Source organism: Scyliorhinus torazame, chromosome 9 (genome assembly GCF_047496885.1).
Source record: "Scyliorhinus torazame isolate Kashiwa2021f chromosome 9, sScyTor2.1, whole genome shotgun sequence".
Lineage (NCBI taxonomy): Eukaryota > Metazoa > Chordata > Chondrichthyes > Carcharhiniformes > Scyliorhinidae > Scyliorhinus > Scyliorhinus torazame.
In genome coordinates, this window is record NC_092715.1 from 198,180,703 (window position 1) to 198,198,389 (window position 17,687).

Below are 17,687 nucleotides of genomic sequence, written 5' to 3' on the forward strand. Positions count from 1 at the left end.
CTTTCTCTCCTGTACTCTGTAATAGCCCTTCCTGTTGATTCCTTCGATGCTATTTCTTTTCTTTTGTTTTTATTGCTTTTACTTAATGGATTGTTAATGGAGATATATCTTTAAGTCGAGCAGAGGAATTTAGGAACTCAAAGTGTCCGAATAGTGCACTGTGCAATAAAGATTTGTATTTTGGGTAGAGGAACCCAAACTTTATGGCGCCCAAGTGATTGGAGGGGTTTGTTTCAATTGGTTGGCTGGCAGCCAATGGATTGGCCAGGGACAGTATTCTGCCCGGCAACCGACAGCGATTGATTCCTGGGGGGTTTTGGAGAACTCAGGGGAAGCCACTGGACCCTCAAGGTGGAAGCAGCCTACTGTCTGCAGGCAGAATCTTCTAGACCTAAAATGCTGTTTCTCTCTCGCTTTCTCTCTCTCTCTTTCTCCCTCTCTCTCGAGCCGGCTGTCTCCTATTTCTGTGAGTCTACAGGAAAAACCAGTACGCGCTGAAAAAAGATAACATCCATCTGACAGCCTAGACTGAAGAAGAAACTAACTGTAAGACATCCATCTGAAACAAAGAATCATCTTTGTACTTTCATAATTATTTCACACCCCTCTTTCCCCTCTGTGTTTATGTGTGTATGGGTGTGTATGTAGAGGGTCTGGTGAGTAACAAAGGGGGGGGGGGTTATAGATTAGAGAGTAGTTAACCAGTTGTGTTTGTTGCCTATTTAATTATAGTTACTGTTTAAAAAACAAGATAATAGTGTTTAAATTTACAAACCTGGTGACTGTATTTATTGGGCAGCTGAAGACCCCTCGTGTATTTTAAAAGTTAATTTCAACTATCTTGTGACTCGGGGTCAAGTGGGGCTGCACTGGCCCAGAGTGCCGTAACATCTCTCATTCACTCTCTCACTCCTGTTCTTTTGCTCTCTCCCCCGTTCTCACTCTCTCTCCTTCCTGCCTCTCACACTCTTTTTCCTCTGCCCTCTCTCGCCCTCTCATCTAACTCTCTTTCTCTGCTGTCCTCACTCTCACTCTCTTTCCCTATCTTCTCACTCTCTCCCCTGTCCTCTCATTCCCTCTCTCCCCTATCCTCTCACTCTCCCCATCCTCTCACTCTCTCCCTTTCCCTCCTGTCCTCTCGCTTCTCTCGCATTCACTCTCCTGTCCTCTCTCTCTCCTGTTGTCTCTCACTCACTCACTCTCCTGTCCTCTTGCTCCTCACTCTCCTGCCCACTCTCACTCATTCTCTCTCCTGTCCTCTCTCTCCTTTTTTCTTCTGCCCTTCTAACTCACTCACTCCTCTCTCATTCACTCTCCTGTTCTCTCTCTCCAGCCCTCATTCTCTCCTGTCCTTGCTCTTTTTTTTTTCCTCTGTCCTTTTCCACACACTCTCTCCCTCATCTCATTCACTCACTGTCCTCTCACTTTCCTGTCCTGTCACTCTTCCCCCCCCCCCCGTCCTCTCTCTCTCTCCCCTGTCCTCTCACTCTCTCTCCCTGTCCTCTCACTCACTCTCTCCCTGTCCTCTCACTCTCTCTCCCCCCCTGCCGTCTCACTCTCTCCCCCCGAATCGCTCTCCTGTCCTCTCGCTCACTTTCTCCCATCCTCTCACTCATTCTGTCCCCTGTCCTCTCACACTCTCCCCTGTCATCTCTCACACTCTTTCTCTCGTCCTCTCTCTCACTAGTCTCTCTGTCTCTTTTTCCAGTTATCTGACTCACTCTCTCTCCAGACCTCTCATTCTCTCTCTCTTACTCCTCTAGCTCTCACTCCTTTTTTCTTCTGTCCTCTCACTCACTCTCTCCTCTCACTCCTTCTCTCCTGTTATCTCTCCCCTGTCCACCCCTCACTCACTCTCCTGTTCGCCTCTCTCACTCTGTTCTCTCACCTACCCTTTCTCACTCTCCTCCCCCCCTCCCTCTCTCTCTCCTTTCCCACTCACCCATCAAGCTCCACCTCTCCGCTCTCGCGAGCTCTCTGTCCATCAGGCTGCGCGGAGCGGGATTTCCGCTCTCTTTCTCCGGGCGCCGCTACTGCTGCGGGATGAAGGTGAGGACCGGGCCTCCCGCCCCAGTCCACCGCCCACCCCCCGGCCCCGCTCAAGCCGCCTGTCCTCACACCCTCACCCTTCCCGCAAGCGGACCCGGCCTGTCAACCGCCCGTGCCGGCTCGTCGCGCCCGGATGGCGGCGGATTGAGAAAGGCAGCGCCGGGCCTCGGGAGGTGGCCGGGCCGGGTGCAGGCCCCAGGCCCCGCTCCACGCCGCTGTGGTCCAGCGCAGCGCCGGCAGTGAGCTCCCGTGTGCACAAACTGAAGCGACTGTTTTGCCTTTTGCAGCTCAACATCTCTTTCCCAGCCACTGGCTGCCAGAAGCTGATCGAAGTGGACGATGAGCGAAAACTGCGGACTTTCTATGAGAAACGCATGGCCACCGAGGTTGCTGCGGACTGCCTGGGAGACGAATGGAAGGTAAACCGGAGCCCGCCATGTGTGGTGCTGAATGGTGGCTGGTCCCACTGTGCACTCCACTTTCCTGTGTGTGCTTACCGGGGAATTAATGTACTTGGTGGGGGGGGGGGGACAGAAGGGCGGTCCGTATCATATAGGATTTCTTCATTGAAAGCTTAATGTTACACGTGTCCCTTTTTGGTGTTGCTGTCTCGCTGACCGTGCTTATCCTACCCACAGTTTGGGGTCTTTCAGAGCCACTCAGCCCCCATTACAGCCTTACTCTAAACATGAACAAGAATCTTGAATCCAGAGGCGAGAGTGACTGCCCTTGACATCAAGGCAATATTTGACCGAGTGTGGCATCAAAGAGGCCTAGCAAAACTGGAATGCGAAAAGAAACTGTCCACTGGTTGGAGTCATTCATAACACAAACATAGATGGTTGTGGTGGTTGGAGGTCAATCATCTCTGTCCCAGGACATCACTGCAGAGTTCCTCCAGGTAGTGCCCTGCACCCAACCATCTTCTGCTTCATCAATGGCCCTCCTTTGTTCATAAAGTCAGAAGTGGGGATGCTCACTGGCAATTGCATTCCTCAGACACAGAAGCAGTCTGCCCATATGCAGCAACATCCAGGCTTGGGTAAAAAAGTAACAGCCAAGCAATGATCATCTCTAACAACAGAGAAACTAAACTTCTGCCACTTGACGTTCGTTGATATTACCATAGCTGAATTCCCCCCTATCAACATCCAAGTCAGAATTGTGTGTGGCTTGGAGGGTAATTTCCAGGTGGTGCTGTTTCTGTGCATCTGCTGCCCTTGTCCTTGGGTGGAAGAGATTTGGAAGGTGCAGTCAAAGGAACCTTGAGGAGGAATTGTATAATTCCAGTATGATTTGACAGATCCCAATTCTCACACTTAACTGGTTAATTGCTATTAACCAGAAACTGAACTCGACCAGCCATATAAATACTGTGGCTACAAGAGCAGGTCAAGAAACTGGGAATTCTGTGGCAAATCATTTGCCTCCTGACTCCCAAAGCCTGTCCACCATCTACGAGGCAAAAGTTGGGAGTGTGATGGAATACTCTCCACTTAACTGGATGAGTGTAGCTCCAACAACACTCCAGGGGCTCGACACCTACCAGGGCAAAGGAGCCTGCTTGATCGATACCTTGACCACCTTCTTCAACATACACCCCTCCGCTGCTGACACAGTGATAGCAGTGTGCAACATATACAAGATGCACCGCAGCAACTCACCAAGCGCCTTTGACTGCAGCTTCCAAACCTGTGACCTCTTCCACCTCGAAGGACAAGGGCAGCAGATGCACGGAAACAGCACAACCTGGAAATTACCCTCTAAACCACAAGCAATTCTGACTTGGAATTATATCGCTGTCCCTTCACTGTCATTGGGTCAAAATCCTGGAACTCCCTAACAGCACTGAGTTACACCACATGGGCTGCAGAGATTCAAGAAGGTGATTCACCATCTTCTCAAGGGCAATTAGGGATGGCCGAGGCAGCACCCAAATCCCACATTTATATATTTAAAAATCTAACTTCAGATGTAGACTGGCTGTGTATGTTATGAGGTGGGATCCACAAATGTCAGTAAATGTAACTCATTTTAAGTATCTATTCTATGCATTGTTGTAAGCTAATAATTTATCCGGATTCAGTTGTAGAGGATCACAGCATCAGTGAGACGGTGCACCTTCTTGAACCTCTGCAGCCCATGTGGTGTAACTCCCAGTGCTGTTAGGCAGTTGTAGGATTTTGACCCAAGGACCGTGAAGGAACGACGATATAATTCCAAGTCAGAATTGTGTGTGGCTTGGAGGGTAATTTCCAGGTGGTGCTGTTTCTGTGCATCTGCTGCCCTTGTCCTTGGGTGGAAGAGATTTGGAAGGTGCAGTCAAAGGAACCTTGAGGAGGAATTGTATAATTCCAGTATGATTTGACAGATCCCAATTCTCACACTTAACTTAGTCTTTAACCAATAAAAGCAGGATGCTGGAAAATTTCAGGTTGGGCAGCATCAATGGAAAGAGAAACAAAGTTAATGTTTTGAGTCCAGTGTGACTTCTTCGGAAGAAGAGTTTCTCTCTCCACAGACGCTGCCAGACCTGCCGAGTGTTTCCAGGACCTTTTTATTTTGGTCTTTAACCCTTTCCTTCCCCATGGCGAGTAATCTCCTATATGGAGAACTTATTCCCTTGTGATCAGGCGAGGTGTGTTTGGTGAGGTATACAAATTATATGATGACTGGTTGTATATGTTGTAAAGTCTGTGGCCTTTCTAAATTATACTTTCTGGAAAGGGAAGCAGCACAACTGTAATGCTGTCCCCCATCTTGAACGTCAAATGTACTAGAATATTTCAGCATCAAGTGGGTGGAGCTGTAAATAAGCAGAGCTGAGTTAATTAGCTGCCCTCTGAGAAGGTTGTTGGTTCAATTGCCTCTTGAGAAACTTCACATGATCTATGCTTCGTGCTAAGAGCGCGCAGCAGTGTCGAGAGTGGCACCTTTTTAAATACATTTTAGAGTACCCATTTCATTTTTTCCAATTAAGGGGCAATTTAGCGTGGCCAATCCACCTAACCTGCACATCTTTGGGTTGTGGGGGCGAAACCCACGCAAACACGGGGAGAATGTGCAAACTCCACACGGACAGTGACCCAGAGCCGGGATTGAACCTGGGACCTCAGCGCCGTGAGGCAACAGTGCTAACCCACTGCGCCACCGTGCTGCCGAGAGTGGCACCTTTCTGATGAGTTGCCAATGAGGGCTTATATTTATATAGCCCCTTTAACATATACGAAACATTTCAAGGTACTTCGCAGGAACCTTAAAAATAAAGTATGACACAGTGCTCCTCAGGTATTAGATTGGATGACCAAACGTTTGCTCAAAGAAATAGGTTTTTAGTAGTGTCTTAGGAGAAAAGGGGGATGGAGGTGCAGGGATGTAGGGAGTATATTTCAGACCTTTGGGCCCAGTGACAATGGTGCACCACATATATGTGGGTTGTGGAGTTGGAGGTGATCAGAGAGATGGAGAAGGGCAAGAACATGGAGCGATTTCAAAACAAAGGTGAGAATTTAAAGACTTTCTTGACCAAGTCAATGAGCATAGGGGAACAGGACTTGATGCAAGTTGAGGCACAAGCAGCAGTCTCATGTTTACGGAGGGGGAATGTAGCAGACCAGCCAGGAGTGTGTTGAAATAGTCCTGTTTAGAATAACAAAGGCACGGGTTGGGGTTTCAGCAGCAGCTGAGTTCAGAGAGCTGCAAAGTCTTTTTAATTCCAAGTACCCAGTTCTTTTCCAATTTATGGGCAATTTAGCGTGGTCAATCCACCTAGCCTGTTCATCTTTGGTTTGTGGAGGTGAGACCCGCACAAACACTGGGAGGATGTGCAAACTCCACACGGACAGTGACCGGGCCAGGATCGAATGCGGGTCCTCGGTGCTGTGAGGCAGTAGTGCTAACCACTGTTCCACCGTGCCGCCCTAAGAGCTGAAAAGTCGAGCAGTGTTTCTGAGATGGAAATAGGTGGTCTTATAGACGAGAAATTCATCTCTGGATCCATCGTGACACTGAGTTTAAAACAGATTGTCACCAGAGAGAGGAATGGGAGCCGAGTTTGGAGTGGGATCCGAAAACAATGTCTTCAGTCTTCCCAATATTTAATTGGAGAAATATCTGCTCATCCAGTACTGGATGTTGGATAAGCAGTCTGCTAATGTAGCAGCAGTGGAAGAGGTGGATGTCATCAGCCTACATTTGAAAACTAGTGGCGTACCTTGAGATGATGGCATCAAGGGGCAGCATATAGGTGGAGGGCAATTTGGGGAAGGGGCGAGGAGGAGAGTGAGCAAGGGTAATGGGGAACAGGAAGGGAAGCCATGGGAAGTGATACTACATGAGAGCAGTTGCACTCAGCTGGACAACGGTGGACAGACATTGGGGATGGGCAGCAAGTCTACTACCAAAAGGCTGCAGAGAGGTCCAGGAAGACAAGTGCGGAAAGTTTACCTTTGTCATAGTGGCTGTCATTTGTGACTTTGATTAGAACCGTTTTGCTACTGTGATTGGGGCGGAAACCTGATTGGAGAGATTCAGGCATGGAGTTCCGAGAAAGATGGGAATGAATTTCGGAGTCAATAATACATTCAAGGAATCTGGGGTGAAAGGAGTTGGAGGTGCTTTTCATGCTCGAGAGGTTACAGGTTGTTTTCGTTAAGGTTAGAAATTATGACATTTAAAGGACAGAAATGACACCTGAAGAGAGAGAACAAATTACAATAAAGGCTAACATGGGGTCCAGCAGGGAAAGGTGGGTTATCAGAGTTTAGTGGGAATAGGATTGAGAGGTTGTGGCCCTGTCTGTGCCTTTAGATTGCTGTTAAAGATTCATTGACAATGTTCTCCCTGGTGTTCTAACCAATATTTATTCCTCACCAAACAGCAGTAAATAAAACACAATATCTAGTTCATCAACGCATTGCTGTTTGTGGGATCTTGCTGTCCTAAATTGATGACTAAATTTCAACGGTACTTGAATGACTAAAGCTGTTTAGAATATGCTGAGGGTATGGAAGGTGTTATATAAACTCAATTCTTTTTAATTCTGTAATTTCTTCAGGGATATGTTGTGCGCATCAGTGGTGGCAATGACAAGCAGGGCTTCCCCATGAAACAAGGTATCTTGACTAATGGCCGTGTCCGTCTGCTGCTCAGCAAGGGGCATTCCTGCTATCGTCCTAGGAGGACTGGTGAGCGCAAACGAAAATCTGTTCGTGGCTGCATTGTTGATGCCAACCTAAGTGTCCTGAATTTAGTTATTATTAAGAAAGGTGAGTGAATTTCTACTCCGGGTTGAAAGGATTGGGATTGTTTTCTGTAATCGTGAATTCACTCCCTGAACTTATCACAGAATCGTTATGGTACAGAAGAAGGCCATTCGGCCCACCATGTCTGCATCAGCTCCCCAAGTGAGCATTGTGACTTAGTGCCATTCTCCTGCCTTTTCTCCCTACCCTTGCACATCCTTTCTATTCAAGTGATCATCTAATGCCCCCGTGAATACACTCCCGGATCTTCCGATAACCCAAACATCACCATCCACGGGCTCAGGGCCACCTTCACCCCCAAGATCTCTGACATCATCCCCGAAAAGGACCCCCAGAACCCCATCAATTTCAGGCAGGACCACAACATGTGTGTAGTTCGCCGGCCCCTTTAAACACCACTCTCACCTGTCTTCCACCTCTGGGAAAATAACACTATGCGCTCTGTGCACCACTTTAAATTGAATTAAACTCAATCTTGCACATGAGGCTGAGTTTGTCCTACGCAAGGCTTTCCTCCAGACCCTCGCCCTCAAAATGTACTACCCAGCTCCTCTCCATCGAGTCCTTCTCAATTAACTGTCTTTAGATATCAGAAGCCTTGCCTCTCCAATATCATCCTCGGACATGATCTTTTCTAGAAAATATGGGGCAGTAACCATGGAAACGTGGCCAACTTATTCCTCACAAAATTCCTAATCTGCAGGTACCGGGAACCGTTCCCTTTCAGCAACTGAAACTTCTCTACTAGCTCCCCCAAGTCTGCAAATCTACCTTCCACAAAAAAAGTCCTTAAACCTCTCTTATTCCTTCCTGTTCCCAAACCCTGTATGTTGGATCCAATCCCGCTGGAATAAATCTATGATTTCAACAAATCAGGCCCCACAGCGACTTGCCCTCCAGCTTAAAATGTTGCCTAAACTGATTCTAAACTCTTTTTTTAAAAAAAACATTTTATTTGGGTATTTGTAGTTTTTACAATAGTAATAACGACAACATAAACATGGTACATAAAACATTTCCATCCCTATCACGTTCTTCGCACCCCCCAATCAATGAAACAATAGTCTAACCCCCCCTCCTCCCCCTAGATTTCTGCATCTGCTGACATTTTCATTTTCTCCGAGAAAGTTAACAACCGGCTGCCACCTCTGGACGAACCCTAACATTGACCCTCTTAGGGCGAACTTTATTTTCTCGAGGCTGAGAAACCCAGCCATGCCACTAACCCAGGTCTCTAATTTCGGGGGCTTCGAGTCCCTCCACACTAACAGTATCCGTCTCCGGGCTACCAGGGAGGCAAAGGTCAAAACGTCGTCTCTCTCACCCCCTGGACTCCCGGCTCTTCCGACACTCCAGAGATCGCCGCCTCGGCACCATCCGGGTTTTAAGTATGGGATTCCAAACTCTTAGCGAAGCAAGTCACCCAAGGTTGGAATTGAACATGGGTCCCTGGCGCTGTGAGACTGCAGTGCTAAGCATTGTGCCACCATGTTAGTCCTGTTCCAAAAGTACTCTCTGAATCCAAGGCATCGTGCCCACCCAAATAACAGCCAAAATTAAGCTATTTTCCCTCCCAAAAAAATGTAGGCATGAAAATTGTGAGATTCTGAAAAATAAAAACTTTGTGAGAAATGTCATTTTCATGTTTTTAAAAATAATTTAGAGTACCCAATTCATTTTTTCCAATTAAGGGGCAATTTAGCGTGGCCAATTTACCTACCCTACACATCTTTGGGTTGTGGGGATGAGACCCATGCAGACACGGGAGAATGTACAAACTCCATACGGCAGTGACCCGGGATCGAACCCGGGTCCTTTGCACCGTGAGGGAGCAGTGCTAAACATATTCACGTTTTGGACCCCCCTGCCAGCGATAACAAGACCATCCCGCCTCTTTAAATCCTCCTTCACCCTCTACCAAATTAGCCAATAGCCACATTCAACTTGTGCAACAGAGCTCAACTATGCGCCACCTGTGTTCCCAGATACCGAAAACCGACCTAACCAGCCAAAACAGCAAATTCTCTAGGCCCATTCTTTGTACCTGGCAACTTACCAGGAACACCTTGCTTTCCCCCACGTTTAATTTAAACCCAAAATCGAGCCAAATTTAGTCTGTATCTCCATAATCCTACTCTAGGTCCATAACATATAACAGCAAGCCATCTGCATATAGGGACACTCGATGTTCCAACCCCCCCCCCCCCCCCCCCCCCCCCACACTATTACCCTCCACTCCGTCGATGCCTCTCTCTTCCCCTCCACTGCATCGATGCCCTAAGTGCCATTGCCAATGATTCAATTGCCAGTGCAAAAAACAACGGGGTAAGTGGACATCCGTGCCTTGTTCCCCGGTGTAAAAAAAACCCCAAGTTGTTGCATTCGAACTTGCCGTGGGAGCCCTGTATAACAACCTAATCCAGCCAATAAACCCTGTCCCAAAACCAAACCGCCCCAGCACCCCGAAAAGATACTACCACTCAACCCCATCGAATACCTTCTCTGAGTCCATGGATATTATTACCTGTTTCCTGGCCTGTTGAGGGCGTCATCCCTACATTGAACAAGCTCCTATAATAGACGATAACGGTCACCCCTTCACAAACCCAATCTGGTCCTCCGCTATCGCCCCCGGCACACAATCCTCCAGGCGCATTGTCAACACCTTGGCCAACAACTTCGCAGTGGCGGTTAGCAGCGATATCAGTCGATAAGGACCACACTTCTCTAGATCTTTGTCCTTCAAACACCCCATTCACCTTCCCTGGATCAGCGAACACCCTGCCCACGGAGTTGTTTTCTGCCCAATCACCCTTGTTGTTGCCTATCATCTCAGCTGGTGTGCAAGAAACCTACTGGCCTTCTCCCTATGCTGATAAAACACCCCGCTTACCCGGCGCAACTGAACTTACCAACAAAAGTTCAAACAGCATCTGGGAGCTTCTTCCACTCCTTCAACAGCCCCTCCTCTGGGGTGGCCAGGTATTGATCAACTGTCAAAATGACCTCCACCAACCTCTGCATTTCCTCCTTCTCCCTACTCATCTTGATTGAAGCTGGCTCCCTCCCTAATTACCTTCTTCAACACATCCCAAAACATGGAGGGGGGGACCTCCTTGCTTTTATGAAACTCAACATATGTGCCTTTAGCCGCCTCAGTCCTCTCATGTGCCCCCCTTTCAAACACATCCACAAAATATGGCGCATGGTCAGATAAAACAATCGCTGAATATTCCAATCCCACCACCCCTGCAAGCACTTGTCCCACCCACCTTTTCCTCAATCCTGTTTGGTCTTGAACCCTCAAGTGAGTCTCTTGCAGAAAGACCGCATCTGCCGTCAAACTTTTTAAATGGGCGAACACCAGAGATCTTTTAATCAGCCGATTCAGTCCTCTCACATACCATGAGACCAGTCTGGTCGGGGGGGGCTCCAGAACCCCCACCCTGATCTGTCATATCCAAATCCTAATGTGCTCCTCCGGGTCCCTACCTCGCCCACCTCCCAGGCCCACCCAGGATGGCCACCACCATCCTCCTCCCTCCAATAATTTCAAAAAGAAACCTTCGATGTCAGCAATCCCATCCCACATAAAGAAAATTCCAGACTCGCTATCCCACCCAAACAGAAAAAACAACCCCCCCCCCCCCCCATTTAACTTCTATTAGTCATTTTTGCTATTGGGGTGACCCCCACCTGAGGCTGAAAACAAACGTTACTTACAAAAAGACCCACATATCTCTTTCTTTCCCCCTCTCTCCCCAGAGTATAATTCCACAGCTCATTGCTGAGGTGAACCCACCCAAAATCCTTAAAATGTCCCCCCAAGTCCCTGGTGCTTTATAAAGTTACTCGCCTCCTCTGGTGTATTAGTGTTCTCTTCCCCTCTGCATGACCCCACAAGCGAGCCAGGTATATTAGGCCAAATCGCACCTTCCTCCTAAAATGAACTATCTTGGCCTGAGTGAACCCAGCCCTTCTCTTGGCTAGCTCCACTCCCAAGTCCTGATATATACGGACACTATGGCCTTCCCAGCTACACTCACGGGCCTCATTTGCCCACCTCACCTTTTCCTTGTCCAGGTACAGATGGGCCCATACGATACGTGCCCTGGGACTTGGGACAGTTTAAGGATTTTGGGTGTGTTCACCTCCGCAATGAGCTGTGGAATTATACTGGGGGGGGGGATATGTGGGTTTTTCAGCCTCAGGTGGCTGTTGCCGATGAGACTGGTCCACTTCAAGAGGGTGGTCAAAGACCCTCTCCCCTGGGCGGCACGGTGGCGCAGTGGTTAGTACTGCTGCCTCACAGCGACGAAAACCTGGGTTTGATCCTGGCCCCGGATCACTGTCCATGTGGCGTTTGGACAGTCTCCTCGTCTCTAATTGGAAAGTCTCTACTTTTTTTTTAAAAAAAGCCCTCCCCACCAACTACTCGACCATCTTGGTCACGTATTCCGTGGTTCTGGTCTGTTCAGTGCCTTCAGGCAGCCCTACGATCGATCCCCAGATTCTGCCTCCTCTCGCCCCTGCGACGAACAGCTCCTCAAACACGGTCACAAACATCCCCCACAAACATCCCCCACCTTTTCTCAAACTCCCCTGCTAAACCCCTTAACTCATACTTTATCTTCTCTAACCACAGGACGTCATGCCACCCAACCATGCTGCTACCCCCAGTGGCGATGCCGACCGCCACTCCAGCAAAATTCATCACCGTGCAATCAGAGAGGCGAAGGCCAAAACATCGGCCTTCCTCCTCTCCATGAGCTCCGGCTTCTCTGAAACACCAAATATCGCCACCCATCATCAACATTTCTGCCACCAATGTGGCAATTTGATCCTCGTGGTTAGCAACCGTCTCCTCCACATTCTGGATCACTGCATTCTGCTTCTCCAGCCTCTGGTCCATGCTTCCAGAGCAACCCGAAATGGCTCTGCCACTCTCGCCAAGTCCTCAGTGAACTGCCAGCCTCTGTGTCTCAAATTTGGCCGAAAGAAACGAGCAACTGCTCCGCTGATCACTGCTGGCAATGACGCCACCTTTCCCCTCCTGCTGATCACTGTGCTGGCAATGACGCCACCTTTCCCCTCCTGCTGATCACTGTGCTGACAATGACGCCACCTTTCCCCTCCTGCTGATCAGTGTGCTGGCAATGACGCCACCTTTCCCCTCCTGCTGATCACTGTGCTGGCAATGACGCCACCTTTCCCCTCCTGCTGATCACTGCTGGCAATGACGCCACCTTTCCCCTCCTGCTGATCACTGCTGGCAATGACGCCACCTTTACCCTCCTGCTGATCACTGTGCTGGCAATGACGCCACCTTTCCCCTCCTGCTGATCACTGTGCTGGCAATGACGCCACCTTTCCCCTCCTGCTGATCACTGTGCTGACAATGACGCCACCTTTCCCCTCCTGCTGATCACTGCTGGCAATGACGCCACCTTTCCCCTCCTGCTGATCACTGTGCTGGCAATGACGCCACCTTTCTCTCCTGCTGATCACTGCTGGCAATGACGCCACCTTTCCCCTCCTGCTGATCACTGTGCTGGCAATGACGCCACCTTTGCCCTGCTGATCACTGTGCTGACAATGACGCCACCTTTCCCCTCCTGCGCCACACGTTTCCTCCGGGTCTGACAAAATGCCCCTTGCTCGACACACTCCTAGTCTGGTAACTCTTCGACATCACCCAGCTGGTGAAGAAATCTAGTTCTTCAATATTATCTTTTTTCCACCTGCACCACCCCTGTAAAAATGGGCAAAAAAGGCCAAAGAACCAGTCTTCCGGCTGGAACCATCTTGTGTGCAACCACCGGAAGTTAAAGTCTACCAATTCTGCCTGATATAATTAAACGTTGTTCCCCACTGAACTCACGGGTAAAAGTGCTGCATATTACGCAATAAGCTTTACCGAGCACACTGTTCCAGCTTTGATTCTCAGTTTATTGGGTTAGCTAATCTGTTTGGGGCCATGGTGCTGCAACTGATACTGAGATCTAGGGAGAGAGAATATCAGACACCGGTGTTCCTTTTAACCCCCTATGTTTGGTTATACATGTAGCTGAGAAAACACTTGTGCGATGTGCTATTTCTTGATTTTAGGGTGGCAATCCCTTTAAGCTTTGATTTTACATATTCTGTCAGTTGCTTCAATTTGTATTGATATTCTTTTTAAAATTTAGTGTACCCAATTATTCTTTACCAATTAAGGGACAATTTAGTGTCAGTAATCCCCCTACCCTGCACATCTTTTGGGTTGTGGGGATTAGACCCACGCAGACACGAAGTCCCGGGTCCGTGTGCAGTTTACACATTCTCCCCATGTTTAGGCATATGTGAAACCTGTCACTGGGAGAGCGGATGTAATTGGTAAGAATAGGGGATTTCTCCATATATTGAATGTTCAATCTAGTAAGGTCTCAGCATTGCATATTTGTACGAAATATGTTTGAAAGTACAACTTCCTCAAGGGTATTTTTTCTGAATAGGTGAGAAGGACATCCCTGGTCTGACAGACAATACCGTGCCCCGTCGTCTTGGGCCAAAGAGGGCTAGCAAAATCCGCAAGCTGTTCAACCTGTCCAAGGAGGATGATGTACGCCAGTATGTTGTGAGGAGACCTCTGAGCAAGGAAGGTGTGTATGTTTTCCCACATGCTCTGGAATAGTTTTAAATTCCTACCGTTTTCCCCACCCTCGCCGCCAACAATGTAGAAGGAGCTTGTGTACTTTTATCCAAAATGTCTGCTACTTTCTTCTCTTCCTCTTCTGAAGAAATGGCCAGGTCTATCAAGCCACACTGCCCCAAAGGTTCCCCCACATTAACCCTAAACTTGCATCTTCTCTACTTTTACTGTTGACTCCTCTCTGAACACATCTTGTTCATGAGACCCACTTCTGTTCCTATCCACCTTCCTTTCCTGGTCCCCACGTCAGCTGATGGTTTTAACAGCTCCTTCACTTCAGGTACTATCATCGTCCCTTTCTCTCCGAAGTCCTTGAACATGTCGTTTCCTGAATGAGGGAATACAAACAATGAGTGGACCAGCAATCCGCAGACCTGTACTAAAGGTCTAGAGACGCCCATTCAAATCCCACCCTGACAGCTGGGATATGTTAATTAATTAAATTAATATTTGGAATAAAATCAAGTACCCATAATGGTGGCCATGAAACTCCCAGATATGCACAAAACTCCCATCTGGTTTATTAATGTCCTTTAGGTAAGGAGGCCTGCTGTCTTTACCTGGCCTGGCCTATATGTGACACCTGACTGACAGCATTGTGGTTGAATCTTAACTGCCTTCTGAAGAAATGGCCCAACAGTCCACTTGGTTGTATTCTGAAGGTGATTCACCAGCACCCCCTCGGTAGTAATTAGGAATGAGCAATGAATGCTGAACCACAGTGACAACCAAATTCCTTGAATTAATTTAAAATCACTTGCGCTTCCCTTTCCGTCAGATATAGACTTTTCCCATCTGGTTTCTGCCCCACTGCAGTACTGAAAGTCAACAATGGCCTCTTATTTGACTAGTAAACTACTCATCTTTGTCCTCCTCTGCCTCTCTGCAGCCTTTGATATATTTGACCACACTATCCTTCTGCAGTGCCACCCCTCTGTTATCTAGCTTGGTGGGACGGCACCTGTCAGGTTCCTTTCTTGCTTGTCCAATCATAGTCAGAAAATTGCATCAGTGGCTGCTCCAACAACATTGTCTCTGGCCTTGGCCCCCTTATTTTACTGATTTACATAGCCCCTTGACAGTGTTGTTCATTAACACAGATTCCATATATACTCTGACAACACTCAGCTTTTCGCTGTTGCTTGAACTCTCATCCATACCCTTATTCCCTCTTGACCATTCTGTTGTACTCTTTGGCCTCCACCTTCCAAACCTGAGCTCATCTAAAACTATGCTTCCCGTATCCTGACTCACAGCAGTTCCTGTTTACCCACCACCCTGAGTTTGCTGACATACATTGACGCCCAGTCAAGCAATGATCGGTTTTAAAAGCTTGATTTGTGCCGCAAATTAAGGGAAGCACTTCCTGCACGTGCACAGATGCAGGAGTTGCATTGTTGCATCTACTGCATTCCCCACCCAAAAGGTATGTCTGAAAATGAAGACCAGGATAGCAAAGCCATGACAGGGAAGAGGGGAAAATGTCGATGAGAAAGTAGTGGCAGTGCCAACAACTGGTTCTTGGGTGCCACATCCTGATGCCTTCCAATGAGTCATCAAATAATGTGGGCTCCAGGCTGTAGTGCTGGGATTAAGAGTCCCGTTAGCTATCAACTGAAACAGTCAGGCTGTGCAGGAGCTTGGCCCACAAAGCCTTTACAGCGCCACAATTTACTGCCAGCTACCTCCACTGGTCTGGACAAGAAACCTTAATTCTCATCCTTGTTTTCAAATCTCTGCTTGGCCTTGCTTCCAGCTCTACAAGACTGATTCCTCTGGTTCTTCCACTCTGAATCCTCAATTTAATCGTTACTCATTGGCGGATGTGCTTTCAGTTTGATAGGTCCTAAGTTGTGTAATTTCCTCCATAAACTTATTGATCCCTTCACCTTTTCCCTAACACCTACCTCTAACCAAGCTTTTGGTCACCTGTCGATACATATCTTGTATTGTTCAGTGTCAGCATTTATTTGGAAGCCATTGGGATATTTTACTGCATGTTCCATAGAAGAACGTTGTTGAAGGTATATCCCAAACAAGGCTCACAAAAACAATGGTATTTCTCTAAAATATTGCAGTGATATGTGAAACCTTGTTTATTAGCCATGTGCCTGCTGCGGTTCAAATCACACAAGTTTGGTATTGTGGCACTGAAGAATATTCAAAATATAACAATTGACTTTTTGAGATTAGAAAAGCAGACAAACATCGGCTGTGGGATTTTTGTTTTGTCAATGTTGAACTGTTAGAATTTTATTTTTAGGTATTTATTTCACACCTTGTCTTCAATTCCCAGGTAAGAAGCCTAGAACCAAAGCTCCCAAGATTCAGCGCCTTGTAACTCCCCGTGTTCTGCAGCACAAAAGGAGGCGCATTGCCCTGAAGAAACATCGTACCCAAAAGAACAAGGAAGCTGCAGCAGAGTATGCTAAGCTTCTGGCCAAGCGAATGAAGGTTAGTTTGTCCGTTTTGAAGAAATACTTTATGTTCTCTGCACCTTGGTTATGCCAGTATATGAGCCCTTGGCAATGTTGCATTTTTGTCCTGAAGCATTATGCTTGGTATGCATTCTTCTCCACAACATTTACATTGAATGGGATCTTCTGCAGAATAATGCAGCTTTGTCACCTTCCGATATGAGAATTCTAATACTTTCCTCCCATCACCAAGGCCCACTCACCTGTCCCTGTCTACCGACATTTACTTAAGTTATGCAAGGACGTCAATTAAAAGTTCCCATCCCTGTTTACATCCTTGCCACTGCCTCTCTAAAAATTTCTCTGACGCCACCCATGAACCCCATCCCAATTCTGTTCTTTCAACCGTTTGCCTTAAGCTCTTAAATTTCCTAATGCTTACACCTTCTATAAAAGGTTATTTATCTCTCTTGTAACGCTTCTCATCCTGAACACAATCCCATTTTTTGATTCCATTAATTTTTTCCCTTCAACCTCTCATGGCACCGTGAGACATTATTCTACATTACAGACGCTGCAGAAATGTAATGATTAAACATTTGTTGAAAAAGACGTTGCCTCAGTAAATGGCAATAATATTATTGAGTGTGGTGCAATAGTACTGTTGTATTGATCTGACCTATTTGAATTTGTTTGCAGGAGGCTAAGGAAAAACGTCAGGAGCAGATTGCAAAGAGACGCCGACTTTCTTCACTGAGGGCCTCCACATCTAAATCGGAATCCAGCCAAAAGTAAAAATATTGATGAGATAAACAAAATAAACATTTTGTTGACACCTCCTGATTTGTTATTTGCACGTTGAAAACAAAGGTTTGCGAAAAGATCTTCATTAGTGTCACAAGTAGGCTTATATTAACACTGCAATGAAGTTACTTGAAAATCCACTTGTTAATCTTGGTGGATCTACTATGTTCAAATGGTTTTTATAGAATCTCTACAGTGCAGAAGGAGGCCATTTGGCCCTTTGAGTCTGAACTGACCCTCCAAAAGAGCACCCTACCTCAGCCCACTCCCCCGCCGTATTCCTGTAACCCCTCCTAACCTGCACATCTTTAAATACTTAAGGGGCAATTTAGCATGGCCAATCCACCGAACTGCACATCTTTGGACTGTGGGAGGAAATCGGAGCACCTGGAGGAATGATTGTGTTTATTATGAAACCTATTTAATAAACATATTTTGAAAAAAAGATAACTGAGGTATTTG

The 17,687-nt window shown here is 47.3% G+C and overlaps 1 protein-coding gene across 1 annotated transcript; it reads left to right on the plus strand.

Moving 5' to 3' along the window:
* The first annotated feature begins 1,898 nt into the window (after positions 1-1,898).
* rps6 (ribosomal protein S6) lies at positions 1,899-17,256 on the plus strand. Its single transcript, XM_072516943.1, has 6 exons — positions 1,899-2,049; positions 2,337-2,468; positions 7,106-7,316; positions 13,808-13,954; positions 16,301-16,458; positions 17,121-17,256. The coding sequence occupies exons 1-6, from the start codon at positions 2,044-2,046 to the stop codon at positions 17,214-17,216; spliced, it is 750 nt and encodes a 249-aa protein (XP_072373044.1). The 5' UTR covers positions 1,899-2,043; the 3' UTR covers positions 17,217-17,256.
* The last annotated feature ends 431 nt before the right edge of the window (positions 17,257-17,687 follow it).

Coding starts and splice junctions, on each gene's coding strand:
- rps6 (XM_072516943.1), top strand. Junction 7,317..13,807: donor TTTAGTTATTATTAAGAAAG/GTGAGTGAATTT, acceptor TTTTCTGAATAG/GTGAGAAGGACATCCCTGGT. Junction 16,459..17,120: donor TTCTGGCCAAGCGAATGAAG/GTTAGTTTGTCC, acceptor ATTTGTTTGCAG/GAGGCTAAGGAAAAACGTCA.